Here is a 20,015-nt window from a genome sequence, read left to right on the forward strand (position 1 = left end):
AAGTTTGTTGAGTATTCCTGGCAAATTATATGGGAGGGTATTGATTGAGAGGGTGAAAGCATGTACGGAGCATCAGATTGGGAAAGAGCAGTGTGGTTTCAGAAGTGGTAGAGGATGTGTGGATCAGGTGTTTGTTTTAAAGAATGTAAGTGAGAAATACTTAGAAAAGAAAATGGATTTGTATGTAGCATTTATGGATCTGGAGAAGACATATGATAGAGTTGATAGAGATGCTCTGGGGAAGATATTAAGAATATATGGTGTGGGAGGCAAGTTGTTAGAAGCAGTGAAAAGTTTTTATCGAGGATGTAAGGCATGTGTATGTGTAGGAAGAGAGGAAAGTGATTGGTTCTCAGTGAATGTTGGTTTGCGGCAGGGGTGTGTGATGTCTCCATGTCTGTTTAATTTGTTTATGGATGGGGTTGTTAGGGAGGTGAATGCAAGAGTTTTGGAAAGAGGGGCAAGTATGCAGTCTGTTGTGGATGAGAGAGCTTGGGAAGTGAGTCAGTTGTTGTTTGCTGATGATACAGCGCTGGTGGCTGATTCATGTGAGAAACTGCAGAAGCTGGTGACTGAGTTTGGTAAAGTGTGTGAAAGAAGAAAGCTGAGAGTAAATGTGAATAAGAGTAAGGTTATTAGGTACAGTACGGTTGAGGGTCAAGTAAATTGGGAGGTAAGTTTGAATGGAGAAAAACTGGAGGAAGTGAAGTGTTTTAGATATCTGGGAGTGGATTTGGCAGCAGATGGAACCATGTAAGCGGAAGTGAATCATAGGGTGGGGAGGGGGCAAATATTCTGGGAGCCTTGAAGAATGTGTGGAAGTCGAGAACATTATCTCCGAAAGCAAAAATGAGTATGTTTGAAGGAATAGTGGTTCCAACAATGTTATATGGTTGCGAGGCATGGGCTATGGATAGAGTTGTGCGGAGGAGTATGGATGTGCTGGAAATGAGATGTTTGAGGACAATATGTGGTGTGTGGTGGTTTGATCGAGTAAGTAATGTAAGGGTAAGAGAGATGTGTGGTAATAAAAAGAGTGTGGTTGAGAGAGAGCAGAAGAGGGTATTTTTAAATGGTTTGGTCACATGGAGAGAATGAGCAAGCTAAGACTGACAAAGAGGATATATGTGTCAGAGGTGGAGGGAACGAGAAGTGGGAGACCAAATTGGAGGTGGAAAGATGGAGTAAAAAAGATTCTGAGTGATCGGGGCCTGAACATGCAGGAGGGTGAAAGGCGTGCAAGGAATAGAGTGAATTGGAACGATATGGTATACCGGGGTCGACGTGCTGTCAATGGATTGAACCAGGGCATGTGAAGCGTTTGGGGTAAACCACGGAAAGTTCTGTGGAGCCTGGATGTGGAAAGGGAGCTGTGGTTCCGATGCATTATCACATGACAGCTTGAGACTGAGCGTGAACGAATGTGGCCTTTGTTGTCTTTTCCTAGCGCTACCTCGCACACATGAGGGGGGTAGGGGATGTTATTTCATGTGTGGTGATGGGAATGAATAAAGGCAGACAGTATGAATTACCTGTAATTTTTTTTGTGGGGGTAATAGTTTTCCTTGAAAACCTAATGTAAGGACTATTTTACTTGCTGAATTCAAATCTGTGGTTGAAATATATATTTGTGGATGTAAAGGCATGTAAATGAGGACTTGATAGTTACTCCTTTGGACAATTCTGTGAATATTTGGCTTGAATTGGATATCATTCAGGTTATAGTAGTATTACAAGGTACTTTCTACGATTATTTCAAGTAAAGAAGCATTTCATTATGTCAGTTTTAAAACAAAAAGGTTTTTGGGCTTAAAAATTCCTTTATATCTTATTGTTTATTTGTTTTTTCAGGCTATTAGATTTGTTTGAAAACCTCAATATAAGTAATAATTTTCATGCTTAATCGAAATCTGGAGTCGAACTATATATTGCAGGACCTTGACATGAACTACTTAATGGTTACTCTTTTAGGTGTCTGTCATTTCTGGAAATTACTACATTTTTTAATTCTTTCAGCTATATAAGCATTTCATAATGTCTTAAAATGATAAAACAAGGTTTTTTTGGGGGGAAATGCAACTATTGCCTGTAATTTTTTGTATTTTTGTGAGTAATAGATTTGCAGTGTCTGTTATCTTTGTGAGTGTAATAGATTTGCTTGAAAGCCACAGCATAAGGATTATTTTTCATGTTGAGTTCAGATCTGGAAAATAAGTAAATAAGTAATTAATTATTACTCTTTTGGTTGATTCTGTGATTTTTCAGTTTATACAATGTTGTATGGTTGCGAGGCGTGGGCTATTGATAGAGTTGTGCGCAGGAGGATGGATGTGCTGGAAATGAGATGTTTGAGGACAATGTGTGGTGTGAGGTGGTTTGATCGAGTGAGTAACGTAAGGGTAAGAGAGATGTGTGGAAATAAAAAAGAGCGTGGTTGAGAGAGCAGAAGAGGGTGTTTTGAAGTGGTTTGGGCACATGGAGAGGATGAGTGAGGAAAGATTGACCAAGAGGATATATGTGTCGGAGGTGGAGGGAACAAGGAGAAGAGGGAGACCAAATTGGAGGTGGAAAGATGGAGTGAAAAAGATTTTGTGTGATCGGGGCCTGAACATGCAGGAGGGTGAAAGGAGGGCAAGGAATAGAGTGAATTGGAGCGATGTGGTATACCGGGGTTGACGTGCTGTCAGTGGATTGAAGCAAGGCATGTGAAGCGTCTGGGATAAACCATGGAAAGCTGTGTAGGTATGTATATTTGCGTGTGTGGACGTATGTATATACATGTGTATGGGGGGGGGTTGGGCCATTTCTTTCGTCTGTTTCCTTGCGCTACCTCGCAAACACGGGAGACAGCGACAAAGTATAATAATAATATAAAATAGTATGAATTATGTACATGTGTATATATGTATATGTCTGTGTGTGTATATATATGTATACATTGAGATGTATAGTTATGTATATTTGCGTGTGGAAGTGTATGTATATACATGTGTATGTGGGTGGGTTGGGCCATTCTTTCGTCTGTTTCCTTGTGCTACCTCGCTAACGCAGGAGACAGCGACAAGGCAAAATAAAAAAAAAATTCCTATGAAGGACACGGTTACAGGAGCAGACATTTTTGAAGCTTTGTTGAAAATAAGAAATGAAATGATGTCAAAGTATCCTAATTTAGTGCGCTTATCTGTGCAAGCAATTATTTCAAAAAATGAAACACCAATAACTGTTAGAGAACAAGACTGACTGACGCCCATCTAGATAATGTCTTGCTCTAGACACAACAAGTCTGACACCTAACATTGAGAAGCTTTCAAGCAACAAACAACATCAAGTTTCACATTGAATCACTGACTGTTTGCATTAGAATTAGTTGATTTTCTATTTCATCATACCATTCAATGCATCATTTTCATAATTTTTTGTTTTAAGGATTCTTTGGGTCTTTTTAATAGATTCAAAATATGTCTTGATAGAAAAAATTAAGACAAATTGGCAAACATGGTTAAGCACAAATGATTTTCTAGCATGTGTTATTCGGTCATTTGAGGCAAAATATAACTAGATGTATTCAAATGAATAATCTACATATCTTGAGTTTTTTATGTCATTTATCTGGCACACCATCCACTCATTACTATATGATCTGGCCAGTAAAGGCAAAAAGGTTACCGATCCCTGTTCTAGCAGCTTACCTCCCACATCATATACTCTTAAGAACTTCCAGAAAGCATCTCTATCAACCCTATCATATGCCTTCTCCAGATCCATAAATGCTACATAGAGATCCATCTGTTTTTCTAAGTATTTTGCATAAACATTCTTCAAAGCAAACACCAGATCCACACATCCTCTACCACTTCTGAAACCACACTGCTCCTCCCCAATCTGAAGCTCTGTACATGCCTTCACCTTCTCAATCAATACTCTCCCATATAATTTTCCAGAAATAGTCATTGAACTTACGCCTCTGTAGTTTGCACACCCACCTTTATCCCCTCTATCTTTGTACATTGGCACTATACATGCATTCTACCAATCCTCAGGCACTTCACCATGATCCATACATATGCTGAATATCCTTGCCAACCAATCAACAGCACAGTCACCCCCTTTCCTAATAAATTCAAGTGCAATACCATCCAAACCTGCAGCCTTGCTGGATTTCATCATCCGCAAGGTTTTCACCACCTCTTCTCTCTTCATCAAACCACTTTCCCCGACTCTCACTTTGCACACCATCCTGACCAAAACACTCAACATTTGCCACTCTATCGTCCAACACATTTAACAAACCTTCAAAATGCTCACTCCATCTCCTCCTCACTTCATCACTACCTGTTGTCACTTGCCCCTTCACCAATGCTCCTACTTGTTCTCTTGTCTTATGCATGCTATTTACCTCCTTCCAAAACATCTTTTTATTCTCCCTGAAGTTCAATGAACTCTCTCACCCCAACTCTCATTTGCCCTCTTTTTCAACTCTTGCACCTTCTTTACCTCCTGCCACTTTCTCTTATACACCTCTCAGTCACCTGCACTCCTTCCTTGCAAGTATCATCCAAACGCCTCTCTTTTCTATTTCACTGGCGGCTTTCCTTCTTCATCCCACCAAATAATACCCTCTCTAATCTGTCTACCTCCCACTTTTCACATGCCACATGCATCTCTTGTACATGCCATCGCTTGTTCTCAAAATACCTTCCAATCCTCATCCACTCCCTTTACATCATTTGTTCTCATCTTTTTTCATTATACACTCGATCTCTGGTGGTATTTCTTCACACTAGCCTCCTTTCCAAGCTCACTTACTCTAACCACTTTCTTCTCCCCTACATTGTTTTCCTTTTTCCATAAACCTCTACAAATCTTCACCTATGCTTCCAGATGATAGTGATCAGCTGTCCCTCTCTGCACATATATACTCAAAAGTTTCTCTTTATATGCCTATCAATTAAGGCAATCTAATAATGTCTGCTGACCACCTCTCCTAATCACATATGTATAACGGTATATATCTCTGTTAAAACCAAGTATTCCCAATCACCAGTCTTCTTTCTGCATACAAATCCACAAGCTCTTCACCATTTCCATTCATAACACTAAATACCCATGTACACCAATTATACCTTAAACTGCCACATCACTCACGTTCACATTCAAATCACCCATCACTAATCCCCAGTCTCGAGCACCAAAGCTGTTGACACACTCACTCAGCTGCTCCCAAGATCTTTCTTCTCATGACCAGGTGCATAAGCACCAATAATCACCCATCTCTCTCCACCCATCTTCAGTTTTACCCACATCAATCTAGAATTTACTTCCATACACTATAACACACTCCCAGAACTCCTGCTTCTGGAGGAGCACTACTTCCTTGGGTCTTGTCCTCTCATCAACTCCTGACGTTACTTCTATGAAAATTCCAAATCATTCGACCCCTTTACAACTGAGCTTCATTTCACACAGTCAGAACATCCACTTTTTTTTCCTCAAACATACAAGCTATCTCTCCTCTCTTCTCATCTTGGTTATACGCAAACACATTTAGATACCCTCTCATGCCTGACTCCTTCTGTATCCTTTTTTAAAAACTGAAATACAAAAAGGGAGGGTTTCCAACTCCTTGCTCCCATCACTTTAGCTGTCCAGTACGACACGTGGGAAATACAAAAGCAGAATTCCATCTCCCCAATTTCAGATAAATAATGATAATAATAATCTTATTTTATTATTGTACTTAGTCACTGTCTCCCATGTTAGCAAGGTAAACAAACGAAAGAATGGCCCAACCCACCCACATACACGTGTATATACATAAATGCCCACACACATATACATACCTATACATTTCAACGTATACATACGTATACATACACAGACATATACATATTCATACTTGCTGCCTTCATCCATTCCATCGCCACCTTGCCACACATGAAAAGGCACCGACCTCCCCCCATGCACACATGCAAGGAAGTGCTAGGAAAAGACAAAAAAGGCCACATTCATTCACACAAAGTCTCTAGCTGTCATGTGTAATGCACCGAAACCACGGCTCGCTTTCCACATCCAGGCCCCACAAAACTTTCAATGGTTTATCCCAGATGCTTCACATGCCCTGGTTCAATCCATAATAATAATAATAGTAATAATAATAATATTAATAATAATAATAATAATAATAATAATAATAATAATAATATCCCTGGGGATAGGGGATTAAGAATACTTCCCACGTATTCCCTGCGTGTCGTAGAAGGCGACTAAAAGGGGAGGGAGCGGGGGGCTGGAAATCCTCCCCTCTCATTTTTTTTTTTTTTTAATTTTCCAAAAGAAGGAACAGAAGGGGCCAGGTGAGGATATTCCAAAAAAGGCCCAGTCCCCTGTTCTTAAAGCTACCTCGCAAATGCGGGAAATGGCAAATAGTTTAAAAGAAAAAGAAAAATAATAATAATAAACCATGCCATGTTTTAGATATCTGGGAGTGGATCTGGCAGCGGATAGAACCATGGAAGCAGAAGTGGATCATAGGGTGGGGGAGGGGGCGAAAATTCTGGGGGCCTTGAAGAATGTGTGGTAGTCGAGAACATTATCTCGGAAAGCAAAAATGGGTATGTTTGAAGGAATAGTGGTTCCAAAAATGTTGTATGGTTGCAAGGCGTGGGCTATGGATACAGTTGTGCGCAGGAGGATGGATGTGCTGGAAATGAGATGTTTGAGGACAATGTGTGGTGTGAGGTGGTTTGATCGAGTGAGTAACGTAAGGGTAAGAGAGATGTGTGGAAATAAAAAGAGCGTGGTTGAGAGAGCAGAAGAGGGTGTTTTGAAGTGGTTTGGGCACATGGAGAGAATGAGTGAGGAAAGATTGACCAAGAGGATATATGTGTCGGAGGTGGAGGGAACGAGGAGAAGAGGGAGACCAAATTGGAGGTGGAAAGATGGAGTGAAAAAGATTTTGTGTGATCGGAGCCTGAACATGCAGGAGGGTGAAAGGAGGGCAAGGAATAGAGTGAATTGGAGCGATGTGGTATACCGGGGTTGACGTGCTGTCAGTGGATTGAATCAAGGCATGTGAAGCGTCTGGGGTAAACCATGGAAAGCTGTGTAGGTATGTATATTTGCGTGTGTGGACGTATGTACATACATGTGTAGGGGGGGGTTGGGCCATTTCTTTCGTCTGTTTCCTTGCGCTACCTCGCAAACGCGGGAGACAGCGACAAAGTATAATAAAAAAAAAAAAATAATAAACCATGGTAAACCATGGAAAGTTCTGTGGGGCCTGGATGTGGAAAGGGAGCTGTGGTTTCGGTGCATCATTACATGACAGCTAGAGACTGAGTGTGGACGAATGGGGCCTTTGTTGTCTTTTCCTAGCGCTACCTCGCACACATGAGGGGGAGGGGGTTGTTAGTTCATGTGTGGCGGGGTGGCGATGGGAATGAATAAAGGCAGACAGTATGAATTATGTACATGTGTATATATGTATATGTCTATGTGTGTATATATATGTATATGTTGAGATGTATAGGTATGTATATTTGCGGGTGTGGACGTGTATGTATATACATGTGTATGTGGGTGGGTTGGGCCATTCTTTTGTCTGTTTCCTTGCGTTACCTCACTAACGCGGGAGACAGCGAAAAAGCAAAATGAAAAATAAATAATAATAATAATAATCCAAGTTATTTGAAATCATTCAAACCCTTTACAAATGAGCTTCATTTCACACAGTCAGAACATCCACATTTTTTTTCCTCAAACATACAAGCTATCTCTCCTCTCTTCTCACCTTCGTTATACGCAAACACATTTAGAAACCCTAATATGATCCTTCAAAATAAATGAGCATCTCATGCTTGACTCCTTCTGTTTCCTCTTTTAAAACCTAAAATACAAAAGAGGGAGGGTTTCCAACTCCTTGCTCCCATCACTTTAGCTGTCCTGTCATTACTATCCCTGGGGATAGGGGAGAAAGAATACTTCCCACACATTCCTCACGGGTCGTAAAAGGCGACTAAAGGGGATGGAGGCGGGGAGCTAGAAACCCTCCCCTCCTTGTATTTCAACTTTCTAAAAGGGGAAACAGAAGAAGGAGTCACACGAGGAGTGCTCATCCTCCTCGAAGGCTCAGATTGGGGTGTCTAAATGTGTGTGGATGTAACCAAGATGAGAAAAAAGGAGAGATAGGTGGTATGTATGAGGAAAGGAACCTGGATGTTTTGGCTCTGAGTGAAACAAAGCTTAAGGGTAAAGGGGAAGAGTGGTTTGGGAATGTTTTGGAAGTAAAGTCAAAGGGCTGGTGAGAGGACAAGAGCAAGGGAAGGAGTAGCACTAAACCTAAAACAGGAGTGGTGGGAGTGTGTGATAGAGTGTAAGACAAGACAACAAATAGGAACATCGGTGAATGGGGCTAATGGGGAGGTGATAACAAGTAGTGGTGATGTGAGAAGGAGATAGAGTGAGTATTTTGAAGGTTTGTTGAAAATGGATGGAGAGGGATTGGTGATTATTGGTGCATATGCACCTGGGCATGAGAAGAAAGATCATGAGAGGTAAGTGTTTTGGGAGCAGCTGAGTGAGTGTGTTAGTAGTTTTCATGCACAAGACTGGGTTATAGTGATGGGTGATTTGAATGTAAAGGTGAGTAATGTGGCAGTTGAGGGAAAATTTGGTGTACATGGGGTGTTCAGGGTTGTAAATGAAAATGGTGAAGAGCTTGTAGATTTGTGCAGAAAAAAAGCTGGTGATTGGGAATACTTGGTTTAAAAAGAGAGATATACATAAGTATACGTATGTAAGTAAGAGAGATGGCCAGAGAGCGTTATTGGATTACGTGTTAATTGATATGCGTGCAAAAGAGAGACTTTTGGATTAACATTAATGTGCTGAGAGGTGCAACTGGAGTGATGTCTCATCATTATCTTGTGGAGGCAAAGGTGAAGATTTGTAGAGGTTTTCAGAAAAGAAGCGAGAGTGTTGGGGTGAAGAGAGTGGTGAGAGTATGTGAGCTTGGGAAGGAGACTTGTGTCAGGAAGTACCAGGAGAGACTGAGTACAGAATGGAAAATGGTGAGAGCCAAGGACGTAAGGGGTGTGAGGGAGGAATGGGATGTATTTAAAGAAGCAGTGATGGCTTGCGCAAAAGTTGCTCGTGGCATGAGAAGCATGGGATGTGGGCAGATGAGAAAGGGTAGTGAGTGGTGGGATGAAGAAGTTAGATTATCAGTGAGAGAGAGAAGAGAGAGGCATTTGGATGATTTTTGCAGGGAAATACTGCAAATGATTGGGAGATGTATAAAATAAAGAGGCAGGAGGTCAAGAGATAGGTGCAAGAGGTGAAAAAGAGGGGCAAATGAGAGATGGGGTAAGAGAGTATCATTAGATTTTAGGGAGAACAAAAAGATGTTTTGGAAAGAGGTAAATAAAGTGCGTAAGACAAGAGAACAAATGGGAACATCGGTGAAGGGGGCTAATGGGGAGGTGATAACTAGTAGTGTAAATGTGAGAAGGAGATGGAGTGAGTATTTTGAAGGTCTGTTGAATGTGTTAGATGATAGAGTGGCAGATATAGGGTGTTTTGGCCGAGGTGATGTGTGAAGTGAGAGGGTTAGAGAGAATGATTTGGTAAACAGAGAAGAGGTAGTAAAAGCACTGCGGAAGATGAAAGCCGGCAAGGCAGTGGGTTTGGATGGTACTGCAGTGGAATTTATTAAAAAAGCGGGCGACTGTGTTCTTGACTGGTTGGTAAGGATATTTAATGTATGTATAACTAATGGCTATCCCTGGGGATAGGAGAGAAAGAATACTTCCCACGTATTCCCTGCATGTCGTAGAAGGCGACTAAAAGGGAAGGGAGCAGGGGGCTGGAAATCCTCCCCTCTTGTTTTTGGTTTTCCTAATGAGGGAACGGAGGAGGGGGGCCAAGTGGGGATATTCCCTCAAAGGCTCAGTCCTCTGTTCTTAGTGCTACCTTGCTGACGTGTGAAATGGCGAATAGTATGAAAAAAAAAAATAACTAATGGTGAAGTGCCTAAGGATTGGCGGAATGCATGCATAGTGCCATTGTACAAAGGCAAAGGGGATAAGAGTGAGTGCTCAGATTACAGAGGTATAAGTCTGTTAAGGAGAAGAGGGAGACCAAATTGGAGGTGGAAAGATGGAGTGAAAAAGATTTTGTGTGATCGGGGCCTGAACATGCAGGAGGGTGAAAGGAGGGCAAGGAATAGAGTGAATTGGAGCGATGTGGTATACCGGGGTTGACGTGCTGTCAGTGGATTGAATCAAGGCATGTGAAGCGTCTGGGGTAAACCATGGAAAGCTGTGTAGGTATGTATATTTGCGTGTGTGGACGTATGTATATACATGTGTATGGGGGTGGGTTGGGCCATTTCTTTCGTCTGTTTCCTTGCGCTACATCGCAAACGCGGGAGACAGCGGCAAAAAAAAAAAAAAAAAAAAAAAGTCTGTTGAGTATTCCTGGAAAATTATATGGGAGGGTATTGATTGAGAGGGTGAAAGCATGTACAGAGCATCATATTGGGGAAGAGCAGTGTGGTTTCAGAAGTGGTAGAGGATGTGTGGATCAGGTGTTTGCTTTGAAGGATGTATGTAAGAAATACTCAGAAAAGCAAATGGATTTGTATGTAGCATTTATGGATCTGGAGAAGGCATATGATAAGAGTTGATAGAGATGCTCTGTGGAAGGTACTAAGAATATATGGTGTGGGAGGCAAGTTGCCAGAAGCAGTGAAAGGTTTTTATCGAGGATGTAAGGCATGTGTACGAGTAGGAAGAGAGGAAAGTGATTGGTTCTCAGTGAATGTTGGTTTGCGGCAGGGGTGCATGATATCTCCATGGTTGATTTGTTTATGGATGGGGTTGTTAGGGAGGTGAATGCAAGAGTTTTGGAGAGAGGGGCAAGTATGCAGTCTGTTGTGGATGAGAGGGCTTGGGAAGTGAGTCAGTTGTTGTTTGCTGATGATACAGAGCTAGTGGCTGATTTGGGTGAAAAACTGCAGAAGCTGGTGACTGAGTTTGGTAAAGTGTGTGAAAGAAGAAAGCTGAGGGTAAATGTGAATAAGAGCAAGGTTATTAGGTTCAGTAGGGTTGAGGGACAAGTCAACTGGGACGTAAGTTTGAATGGAGAAAAACTAGAGGAAGTGAATGGCTTTAGATACCTGGGAGTGGATTTGGTATCGGATGGAACCATGGAAGCGGAAGTAAATCATAGGGTGGGGGAGGGGGCGAAAGTTCTGGGAGTGCTGAAAAATGAGTGGAAGTCAAGAACATAATCTTGGAAAGCAAAAATGGGTATGTTTGAAGGAACAGTGGTTCCAACAATGTTAGATGGTTGCAAGGTGTGGGCTATAGATAGAGTTGTGCGATGGAAGGTGGATGTGCTGGAAATGAGATGTATGAGGATAATATGTGGTGTGAGGTGGTTTGATCGAGTAAGTAATGAAACATTAAGAGAGATGTGTGGTAATAAAAAGAGCGTGGTTGAGAGAGCAGAAGAGGGTGTTTTGAAATGGTTTGGTCACATGGAAAGAATGAGTGAGGAAAGATTGACCAAGAGGATATATGTGTCAGAGGTGGAGGGAACGAGAAGTGGGAGACCAAATTGTAGGTGGAAAGATGGAGTGAAAAAGATTTTGAGTGATTGGGGCCTGAACATGCAGGAGGGTGAAAGGCGTGCAAGGAATAGAGTGAATTGGAACGGTGTGGTATACCAGGGTCGACGAGCTGTCAATGGCATGTGAAGCGTCTGGGGCAAACCATGGAAAGTTTTGTGGGGCCCAGATGTGGAAAGGGAGCTGTGGTTTTGGTGCATTATACATGACAACTGGAGACTGAGTGTGAACGAATGTGGCCTTTGTTGTCTTTTCCTAGCCCTACCTTGCACACATGTGGGGGGAGGGGGTTGCCATTTCATGTGTGATGGGGTGGCGACAGGAATGAATAAGGGCAGACAGTATGAATTATGTACATGTGTATATATATGTCTATGTGTGTATATATATATGTATACGTTGAGATGTATAGGTGTGTATATGTGCGTGTGTGGACGTGTATGTATATACATGTGTATGTGGGCGGGTTCAGCCATTCTCTTGTCTGTTTCCTTGCGCTACCTCGCTAACGCAGGAGACAGTGACAAAGTATAAAAAATATACAAAATGAACAATGATTATTATTCCATAATACGTGTTATGATAATGCTCTGGTTATAATTTGTTACTATACTTTCGGTTTTTTATGTAAAGAAATGAAAGTAAATACAAAATTCATGGGCCTATGCCTCTGAGAAGCGAGATACAGTATCAACAGTTAATCCTCTAGCCAATGCCATACAGTTGTACTACATCTGGTCACAAAAAAAAAAAAAAAAAGCTGTTTAAATCCATCTAAAATTTGTAAATAAATATCCAAAAAAATCTGAAATTTAAGAATTTCTTTTAACCTTTATCTTAGAAAACTCAGTGACGTGAGAGTGGAAGAAATGCTCTGAGACACCAAACATTTGCAATATGCGAGGAAATGCACACCAGAATGCATGCCTTTCATGCTTTCCTCCAATTCCGAAGAACTGATATTTGCCTTTCACTGTACATGCATTGGGCAAATCCCAAGCGCAGATTTTTCTCTTTCACTGTGTACTGTATACATAGGATCAAAAGCAATTATTACACTCACTACATTCAGAAATTTTCGAGCTCTTACAGTTCATCAGTATCTTCAACTTACATAATCATACCCTGTATGTCCTCCTCCTTCATTCTAGCGATTTACATACCTGCTAAATAAATTTGGTGAAACAGGAAAAGCAGCACCAACAGAAGCACACTTGGAAAATGATAGATCACCAGCAGAAGCAGATGACATAGTTGGAGTGCTAATATGACTTTCTAAAGGATCAGCAACTGCAATGGCAGTAAATACTGAAGTGTCAGCAGAAGTATCAGCTGCAGGAATACTATAACTGGAGGCTCCTCCATACTGCTTGGGAGTGCGGTGTCCACTTTTAGGTAAGCCTTCAGGAAGGGTGGTCAGGGTTTCAGCATCTTGCTTGTTATTAACAACATGGAACATGTTTAGTTCGCCTCCAGTTGACAGGGTGTAAATTACAGGACAAGGGCCAGTGGTGCTTTGATCTGTAATGATATATGAAGTTGAAATCCTTTAACAAGTCATTCACTAACATGGTTGATAACAATATAACCCATATTTCAATAACAAAAGAACATACATTACTCAAATTGCAATTCAAAAACAATCCCTTCAAATATCTATCATAACAAAAAATAACCCAGTAAACATTCCAAAGGCTGAAAATGAGATACAATAAAGTAATAAATTGATGTAGAATCATAAACTAAAATGCAGTCACAAATGGTATAATAAACTGAATTATATTTTCAAGATACTCTTGCATCTATATCAGCAGAAGGGATCATTCTTATGAAAGATCACTCGATATGATCATAATAAAAGCTATATCTGCAGATCCAACTGCTAGGATAAGGAAGTTGAGCTTTCCCCACTGAAGATACTTTTTGAACTTTAATAATGACAGGATAAGGAAGTTTAGCTTTCCTCAGCTGAGGATACTTTTTGAACGTGGATAATGAGGTCAAACCACCTAAGTAAATCACAAGTAAACAATCAAGAGCTAGGGCTAAGGTGATAAAAAGACATTGTCACATTCCTTTCCCTGGTGTCTACTTTACTAAACAGACCCTGGTTGAATCTCATCTAAGACATATTCCCATAAGACACAAACACAGACATAAACAGAGTCTGAGCATTAAAAAGTATTACAAGAGTCTCTATGAAGTCTATTAAAAGGGTACCAATGGATGAGTATCGAGATTAAGATCAAAGATGAAGCATATCATCTAACATGTTAAATGGCCAAAGAAGAGTCGTACTCCTGAGAGAACTTGATATCAAAGCAAGATAGTATTGGTAAGATGAAAGTGAGTATTGAAAAATATTGAAGAATAAGAAAAGAAGAACAAGTTCTATAAAAAAAAAAGTGTAGAATAAACTTGTAACATTCCAAAATTTTTCAATTTCTCTATAAAGAAAACATTGTCAGTTACAGAGTCAACCATCACAAAGAAAGACTACAACAACCATTCTTGGCATCATATTTAACACATTAACTCCCCATACCAATAACATCAGCACAAAACCAATATACAAACTAAATGCCTTCAGAACACTAACTAGCACCAGATTTAGGCAAGAAAAGAATCCATTAGCATCCTCTACAAACAGTTCATCTGTTCCACTTAACATCATGTCTCTCCTGCCTGGTCTTCCATCCTCTTAAAAGCAAATATAAAAAAGCTGCAAACCACACAAAACTGAGCACTAAGAAAATCACTTACAGCTTAGCACCTGCAGACTTATTTTTTATTATTTTGCTTTGTCGCTGTCTCCCGCGTTTGCGAGGTAGCGCAAGGAAACAGACGAAAGAAATGGCCCAACCCACCCCCAAACACATGTATATACATACACGTCCACACACACAAATATACATACCTATACATCTCAATGTACACATATATATACACACACAGACACATACATATATATCCATGCACACAATTCACACTGTCTGCCTTTATTCATTCCCATTGCCACCTCGCCACACATGGAATACCATCCCCCTCCCCCCTCATGTGTGCGAGGTAGCGCTAGGAAAAGACAACAAAGGCCCCAATCGTTCACACTCAGTCTCTAGCTATCATGCAATAATGCCCGAAACCACAGCTCCCTTTCCACATCCAGGCCCCACAGAACTTTCCATGGTTTACCCCAGACGCTTCACATGCCCTGATTCGATCCATTGACAGCACGTTAACCCCGGTATACCACATCGATCCAATTCACTCTATTCCTTGCCCGCCTTTCACCCTCCTGCATGTTCAGGCCCCAATCACTCAAAATCTTTTTCACTCCATCTTTCCACCTCCAATTTGGTCTCCCACTTCTCGTTCCCTCCACCTCCGACACATATATCCTCTTGGTCAATCTTTCCTCACTCATTCTCTCCATGTGCCCAAACCATTTCAAAACACCCTCTTCTGCTCTCTCAACCATGCTCTTTTTATTTCCACTCATCTCTCTTACCCTTACATTACTTACTCGATCAAACCACCTCACACCACACATTGTCCTCAAAAATCTCATTTCCAGCACATCCACCCTCCTGCGCACAACTCTATCCATAGCCCACGCCTCACAACCATACAACATTGTTGGAACCTCTATTCCTTCAAACATACCCATTTTTGCTTTCCGAGATAATGTTCTCGACTTTCAAACATTCTTCAAGGCTCCCAGGATTTTCGCCCCCTCCCCCACCCTATGATTCACTTCCGCTTCCACGGTTCCATCCGCTGCCAGATCCACTCCCAGATATCTAAAACACTTTACTTCCTCCAGTTTTTCTCCATTCAAACTTACCTCCCAATTGACTTGACCCTCAACCCTACTGTACCTAATAACCTTGCTCTTCTTCACATTTACTCTTAACTTTCTTCTTTCACACACTTTACCAAACTCAGTCACCAGCTTCTGCAGTTTCTCACATGAATCAGCCACCAGCGCTGTATCATCAGCGAACAACAACTGACTCACTTCCCAAGCTCTCTCATCCATAACAGACTTCATACTTGCCCCTCTTTTCAAAACTCTTGCATTCACCTCCCTAACAACCCCATCCATAAACAAATTAAACAACCATGGAGACATCACACACCCCTGCCACAAACCTACATTCACCTGCAGACTTAACACTTAATTAAAAAAAAGAGACCCAATGCAATCCCATTTCAATGTGGAGTCACTCAATGCTTTGCAACAGCACTGGAGCCCTCCAACCTAAAACACCCCAAAACTACCCACCAACCCCTAAAGCAGAAACAGAAAGCCAACTTTTACCTCACACTTCAAAAGCTTCTACTCTCAGATTCCCTCATCCCCAGAAAATGTAACACTGACAAAAGATTAACTCAATCTAAGCACCACCTGGCAACAAATTGAGGGAATAAAGAACAATGTTTAGAACCCTAAAGCAACCATGCAAGGATAATATACCATTACCTAAAGAGTAATTCCCAGAAACATATCAAACAGAAATAATACCAAGATACATGACTGCCTTGTGAGAAAGTTGGAATGATTATTCCATGTGATACAGGGTGATCTACAAAATCTAAATGGAGTGACAAAGAAATATTCAAAAGAAGATTGGACTCATGACTGAAGACAATACCAGATGAACCTAAAATACATGACAATGCCAGAGGAGTAGCTGCTGGAAATAATATTATACAATAAGCAACAAAAGTGAAGGGATAAGGAAGAGGCAGTTGAGAGAAAGGCTGTTCCTCAACTTACAAGTGCTTTTATTCACAATTACTCTCAACTTTCTCCTTTCATAGATTCCCCCAAACTCTAACACCAGCTCCTGCAGTTTCTCACTTGAATTCGCCAGCAATGCTGTATTATCAGCAAACAACAACTGACCCACCTACCAGCCTCCACCCCCACCACCACCACCAGCAGACTACATACCTGCTCCTCTCTCCAAAACCTTTGCAATTACCTCCCTCACCATCCATAACTGGATTAAGCATCCATATTGATATCATACACCCACCCACAGGCCACCTTCCCCTTGATCCGCTCATCCTCCTCTCTAACTACTTGCACACATGCCACACTCTCTTAAAACAAATTCCTCATTGCTTTTAATAGCTTTCCTCCCTCACCATATATCAATAGCACCTTCCACAAAGCATCTTTATCAACCCTGTAATACCTGGTGCAGTCTTCAGGGGTTAGATTTGGTCACTGGTCAACCAAGCCCAAGCTGTTGGAAGCTGCAACTGCCCCTTAGGTTTACATAGCCCCCAGAAGCTGTCTGCTTTGGTACACTATGTGGGTACTGGTCCAGTGCACTCTTAAACTTCTCTACAGTGTATCCCATCCTGGTTCTGATGGTATATGACAAGGTGACACTAAGTCTCTGGCTCTAGATGTTTAAGTAGTTCTTTCTCTTTGTGCATAACACATAACACATCTTTGGATTTCTGAGGTGGTATTCTACAAATCCCTCCATGCCCAACATGCTAGTAGGATGTTATTTCCAAATGTAAGTTAGGAACAAAGGATATATGTGTCAGAGGTGGAAGGAACAAGAAGTGGGAGCCCAAACTGGAGGTGGAAACATGGAGTGAAAACGATTTTGAGTGATCGGAGCCTGAACATGCAGGAGGGTGAAAGGCGTGCAAGGAATACAGTGAATTGGAACGATGTGATATACAGGGGTCAACGTGCTGTCAACGGATTGAACCAGGGCATGTGAAGCGTCTGGGGAAAACCATGGAAAGTTTTGTGGGGCCTGGATGAGGAAAGGAAGCTGTGGTTTCGGTGCATTATAAATGACAGCTAGAGACTGAGTGTGAACAAATGTGGCCTTTGTTGTCTTTTCCTAGCGCTACCTCGCGCACATGCTGGGGGAGGGGGTTTTCATTTCATGTGTGGGGCGGGGTGGCGACGGGAATGAATAAGGGCAGACAGTATGAATTATGTACTTGTGAATATATGTATATGTCTGTGGGTGTATATATATGTATACGTTGAGATGTACGGGTATGCATATGTGCTGTGTGTGGATGTGTATGTATATACATGTGTATGTGGGTGGGTTGGGCCATTCTTTCTTCTGTTTCCTTGCGCTACCTCGCTAACACAGGATACAGCGACAAAGTATAATAAAAAAGTTAGGAACTATACCCCTTACAATTTTCTATGTATAAATGATGACATACCTCTCCCATTTGCATTACAGGGAGTTGCCATAAGAGTTTTCAGCCATTCCCTGTAACTGAGGTCTTTCACCAAAGTAATATGGTCTGTAAAAGATGATAGAGTGGCAGATGTAGGGTATTTTGGTTGGGGTGGCGTGCAAAGTGAAAGGGTCTGGGAGACCCTTTGCAGGATATGAAATCTGGCAAGGTGGTGGGTTTGGATGGTATCGCAGTTGAATTTATTAAGAAAGAGGGTGACTGTGTTGTTGACTGGTTGGTAAGGATATTCAATGTATGTATGGATCATGGTGAGGTGCCTGAGGAATGGCGGAATGCATGCATAGTGCCATTTTACAAAGGCAAAGAGGATAAAGGAGAGAGCTAAAACTACAGAGGCATAAGTTTGTTGAGTATTCCTGGAAAATTGTATGGGAGGGTATTGATTGAGAGGGTGAAGGAATGTACAGAGCACCAGATTAGGGAAGAACAGTGTGGTTTCAAAAGTGGTAGAGGATGTGTGGATCTGCGGCAGGGGTGTGTGATGTCCCCATGGTTGTTTAATTTGTTTATGGATGGGGTGGTTAGGGAGGTGAATGCAAGAGTTTTGGAGAGGGGGCAAGTATGCAATTTGTTGGGGATGAGAGGGCTTGGGAAATGAGTCAGTTTTGTCTTTGCCAATGACACAGCTCTGGTGGCTGATTCGGCTGAGAAACTGCAGAAGTTGGTGACTGAGTCTGGAAAGTGTGTGAAAGTAGAAAGTTGAGAGTAAATGTAAATAAGAGCAAGGTTATTAGGTTTGGTAGGGTTGAGGGACAAGTAAATTGGGATGTAAGTTTGAATGGAGAAAAATTAGTGAAAGTGAAGTGTTTTAGATATCTATCTAGGAGTGGACTTTGCAGCAAATGGAACTATGGAAACGGAAGCAAGTCACAGGGTGGGGGAGGGGGTGAAGGTTTTGGGAGTGATGAAGAATGTGTAGGAGAGAAAGTTATCTTCGAGAGAAAAATGGGTATTTTTGAAGTAGTAATTCCAACAATATTATATGGTTTCGAGGCATGGACTATGGATAGGGTTGTATGGAGGAGGGTGGATGTATTGGAAATGAGATGTTTGTAGACAATATGTGGTGCAAGGTGGTTTGATTGAGTAAGTAATGAAAGGGTAGGAGAGATGTGTGGAAATAAAAAGTGTGGTTGAGAGAACTGACGAGGGTGTATTGAAATGGTTCAGTCATATGGAGAGAATAAGTGAGGAAGGATTGATAAAGAGGATATACGTGTCAGAGGTGGAGGGAACAAAGAGAAGTGGGAGACCAAACTGGAGGAGGTAGGATGGAGTGAAAAATATTTTGAGCGATTGGGGCCTGAACATAAAGGAGGGTGAGAAGCATGCAAGGAATAGAGTGAACTGGAATGATGTGGTATACTGGGTTCGACATGCTGTCAATGGACCGAACCAGGGCATGTGAAACATCTGGGTTAAACCATGGCAGGGTTTGTGAGGCCTGGATGTGGATAGGGAGCTGTGGTTTTGGTGCATTACACCTGACAGCTAGAGACTGAGTGGGGACAAATGTGGCCTTTTCTGTCTGCTTTCCTGACGCTACTTCACTGAAGCAGGGGGTAGCGATGCTATTCCCTGTGGGATGGGGTAGTGATAGGGATGGATGAAGGCAAGCAAGTACGATTATATGATTATGTACATGTGTATAAATGCATATGTCTGTACATGGGTATGTATATGTATGTCCATGTATTTATGTGGATAAGTATGTGTATGTATATGTGCGTGTAAGGGGAGTGGGGGAGGAATGGGATATATTAAGGGAAGCAGTGATGGCATGCGTAAAAGATGCTTGGGCATGAGAAGCGTTGGAGGTGGGCAGATTAGAAATGGTAGTGAGTGGTGGGATGAAGTAAGATTATTAGTGAAAGAGAAGAAAGAGGCATTTGGATGATATTTGCAGGGAAATAGTGCAAATGACAGGGGGATGTATAAAAGAAAGAGTCAGGAGGTCAAGAGAAAGGTGCAAGAGGTGAAAAAGAAGGCAAATGAGAGTCGGGGTGAGAGAGTGTCATTAAATTCTAGGGAGAATAAAAAGACATCTTGGAAGGAGGTAAATAAAGTGTGTAAGACAAGAGAACAAATGGGAACATCGGTGAAGGGGGCTAATGGGGAGGTAATAATACGT

General features: G+C 41.6%; 1 protein-coding gene across 1 annotated transcript in view; it reads right to left on the reverse strand.

Annotated features, from left to right (window-relative positions):
• Nup214 (nuclear pore complex protein Nup214) overlaps nt 1–20,015 on the reverse strand; it is a 380,758-nt gene that overhangs the window by 245,172 nt on the left and 115,571 nt on the right. Inside the window, exon 8 of the mRNA XM_071662750.1 lies at nt 12,793–13,150. Within this exon, the coding sequence (XP_071518851.1) occupies nt 12,793–13,150 (358 nt within the window). The remainder of the gene's footprint in view (nt 1–12,792; nt 13,151–20,015) is intronic.

The sequence above is a fragment of the Panulirus ornatus genome, chromosome 6 (genome assembly GCF_036320965.1).
Source record: "Panulirus ornatus isolate Po-2019 chromosome 6, ASM3632096v1, whole genome shotgun sequence".
Taxonomy (NCBI): domain Eukaryota; kingdom Metazoa; phylum Arthropoda; class Malacostraca; order Decapoda; family Palinuridae; genus Panulirus; species Panulirus ornatus.